Raw genomic sequence first — 3,617 nt, forward strand, 5'->3', positions numbered from 1 at the left:
TTATGTGTTCTTTTGAGGAATAAGTCTGAGAATGTTAACACATAGTTAAAGAGTTCAGCTATGGAAACATTTATACACTCCTGGTGAGATGAACGCAGGTAAAAGCAACCCTTCCTGGTACCCCGGCATCATGAACACATTCGCACAGAAGCTGTGTGTGTTTGGCTCCGGTCTCACTCTCATGTCCTCCCTCCTATTCTTTGGGCTGTGCTTCTGCTGATGTGGCTTGGAAAGTGACTTTGCCAGGTGCCTCTTCCAGCTGGCCTGTTAGATTCTAACTCATAGAGGAAAGGGGGACAGGGAGGAGGTATAAAAAGAAAGGATGAGAAGAAAAGGCAGAGGAGTCAAGAAGGAAATTTCTTCCTTAGATTTTTCAGTTGCTGTTAATGTCATTCCAGCCACTTTAGATGCTTGGTGTCTTCTTGCAGCTTCACATGGCACTCTACTCAGAGGTGGGAGCAATAGTCTGGCACAGTCCTCTTGGGTGTCCAAAGCCCCTGCAGGGTGTGCCACCAAGGGGAAAACTTCTGAGTCCAGCCCAGCCTCACAGGCCCAGGTACACTGGGATTTTTGTCTCCTCCTTCAGGGCTAAAAGCTGCTCACAGCACTGCTTCTGTGCTCTGAAGCTCTGCTGACCACCCTCCTCCCCACTGCCCTCTGGCGTGAAGAGCAATAGCTACTTAGAGCAGTTAATGATCCTTCAGTTAATGCAGGCAGTCCCCAGGTTACCAACGAGGTCAGTTCTACAGATTTGTTCTAAATAGAATTTGCATGTATGTTGAAACAGGTACGTTGGCCTACTCCCTTTAATTGTCTCGATTTGTAAGTGTGATTGCATGTAAGTCAGATGACTGGAACTGGAGCTGCCTGTACACAGAATGCCCTGTACCCTTTCAGGCCCCTAACAGCTAAAATTCCTTATAGTCAATTCCGGTGGTCATTTGTTTTCCCAAGAGAATCCTGACAGAACATATATAACATTATGGCCAATTAATAATTCTTGAAGGCCCTCGAAGAGCTCTAAATTCATACGTTAATTTCAATATACCTAACATTAATTTGCCAGGATTTACTCAACCATCCATTTAATAAGAAAAATCCGTATTCCATGTATAGTGCAATAAAAGTTAAGTAACCCAGGCCTAAAAAACTTCGTTTAAGTATCCACTGAGTACTTTATGAATGTCAGTGAGTACACAGTTGTGAAAATTTGATCTATTAAAATGAAACATTTGTTGTATTACTCGATGTAAAATGAAGAATACCAAGAATTGAAGAAGTTACATTACTTTACAACATTAAAAAATATGGATTTTCAAGCCTTATTCTTTCTTAAGAATCACTACAGATACACAAAAAGATGCTTCATTTAAGCACATATAATGCAGCATCATAAGGGAAGTGCAATGTACTGTCAAGGCCATGTATAAGTCAGGGGCCAATGAAGAGATGTGCTTCAGATCTCTGGCAGAAGAGTAAAATAGAAGACACGCTTCCAGCTTCTATAACAGTTCTTCTGAGATAGCCATTAAATAGCTATAATTTATATTAATTTATCTGGTAACAGTGTACAAAGTTCTAACAACCCTGGATGTGGCAACAAAAACAAAATAATAATAGAATAATCAAATAAATAACACATATAAAAAAGAAAAAGATATGCACATATATAGAATTCTCATTCTATATGTGTACTGCTTTACAACAGTGTGATCTGCATTATATAATGACAGAACTTTCATATTGAAAGAAATCATAGTTTTCATAATGGAATTATGAACGTATAACAGCAAACTGAGTATGCATTTTAATAATGGTACTAAACATAACCTTTTATAACATTACAAATTGATGCAAACTTTGAAAATATTCAATATGCTCCTTCAAATTTAAAGGCCCAAATGTCAGTGAATCAAAAAAACTCACTCATAAGTATAAAGTTTCTTACTCTTTTCTCCATTCTTACACTGCAGCAATCCTCACCAAGTGTCTTCACCTGGGAATCAAAATCCTGCTAATAAAATCTTCTCTAGGAATGTGTTCTGGAGCCCACCACTTTTCTGAGAGCTTCCTTTACATCCTTGTTCCTCAGGCTATAGATCAGGGGGTTCAGCATGGGAATCACTACAGTGTAGAACATTGTGGCCACTTTGTCAGCATCCCCACTGTCACCAGAGCTGGGCCTGCAGTAAATGGAGAGGCTCGTTCCATGGAAGACCACGATGGCCGTGAGGTGGGAAGCACAGGTGGAAAATGCCTTGCGCCTGCCCTCTGCAGAGCGAATCCTCAGGATGGTGACCAGAATAAACAAGTAGGAAGTGAGGATGATCACGATGGTGAAGATCTCACTGAAGGCGGCCACAGTGAACAGCAGCACCTCATTCACAGTGACATCTGAGCAAGCAAGACTCAGGAGAGGGGGCAGATCGCAGAAGAAGTGGTTGATCACATTTGATGTGTAGGACGGGATCTCCAGAGCTGAGCACAAGTGGATGAGAGAGCACACTGTCCCACTGAGGTAGCAGCAGGAGACCAGCTCCACACAGAGCCCGCGAGACATGGTGACCGTGTACAGCAGAGGGTTACAGATGGCCACAAAGCGGTCGTAGGCCATCACTGCCAGCAGGAAGACCTCAGTGACCACACATGTGCAAAACAAGTAGAATTGTGTCATGCACCCCAGGAAGGATATAGATTTGTCCTTGTTGAGAATATCAGCCAACATCTTGGGCACAATGATTGAGGAGCAGCAGAAATCTACAAAGGATAAGTGACTGAGGAAAAAGTACATGGGAGTATGAAGCCGGGAGCTAACTTGGATGAGTGCCATCATACCCAGGTTAGCCAAAACGGTGACTCCATAGATGAAGAGGAAAATCAGTAGGAGGAAAGTTTGTATCTCAGGGGCGTCTGACAATCCCAGGAGAATGAACTCTGTCACAGCGGTGCAGTTTTCCTTGCCCATGTCCCCATATTATTTGGCATTGGACGGGAAAAAGGAACCTAAATGTCTTTCTCTACTACTTGATCCGAAATTGAGTTTTGTCCGTATCCTGCAAAAATATATCCAATAAAGAGGTTTTGTTAATTTTATCAACAGTAATAGCACTTTTGGTGAAATTTAGCATAATTTCAGTCAATGTTTAATTGTATAACATAGATGCATAAAATTCACAGTCCTAAGAGCAAACGAAAGCACCGAGAATTATATGACCCAGTATAATTCGTGTCGTTAGGTTTCATAATTGAGAGCTGTCACTAAATAATTACAAAAGAGGTCAAAGTATCGCTTAATTAGTCTTGTTGCTCTGTGAAATTCAAATTCTTTTTTTCCCAGGCAGTTTCCAAATATTCAGATCCCAAGAAACAATTTTTGTAATACCTTTTAAGTACCTCTTCCTCAGTTTTCCACAGAAGAAATGAGAGATAAACGTACTTAGTATTGTTTTTACAGTTGAGATGGAGAAATGCAGTTTCACACTCCATGTTCACATTTACTCCATAACATTTGCTTTGTGATTCTGCTAATAACTCTGTTCTGTGTCAGCCATGGTTCAGGAAAATGAAAGTCTTCACTGCAACATGGCCTTAACCGTGACTCTTCAGCCTTTAAAAGA

General features: G+C 41.1%; 1 protein-coding gene across 1 annotated transcript; it reads right to left on the reverse strand.

Moving 5' to 3' along the window:
- Positions 1–2,029: 2,029 nt before the first annotated feature.
- On the reverse strand, positions 2,030–2,965 carry LOC128565406 (olfactory receptor 5L1-like). Its single transcript, XM_053561832.1, has one exon. The coding sequence runs from the start codon at positions 2,963–2,965 to the stop codon at positions 2,030–2,032; it is 936 nt and encodes a 311-aa protein (XP_053417807.1).
- Positions 2,966–3,617: the final 652 nt, after the last annotated feature.

The sequence above is a fragment of the Nycticebus coucang genome, chromosome 14 (assembly GCF_027406575.1).
Source record: "Nycticebus coucang isolate mNycCou1 chromosome 14, mNycCou1.pri, whole genome shotgun sequence".
Lineage (NCBI taxonomy): Eukaryota > Metazoa > Chordata > Mammalia > Primates > Lorisidae > Nycticebus > Nycticebus coucang.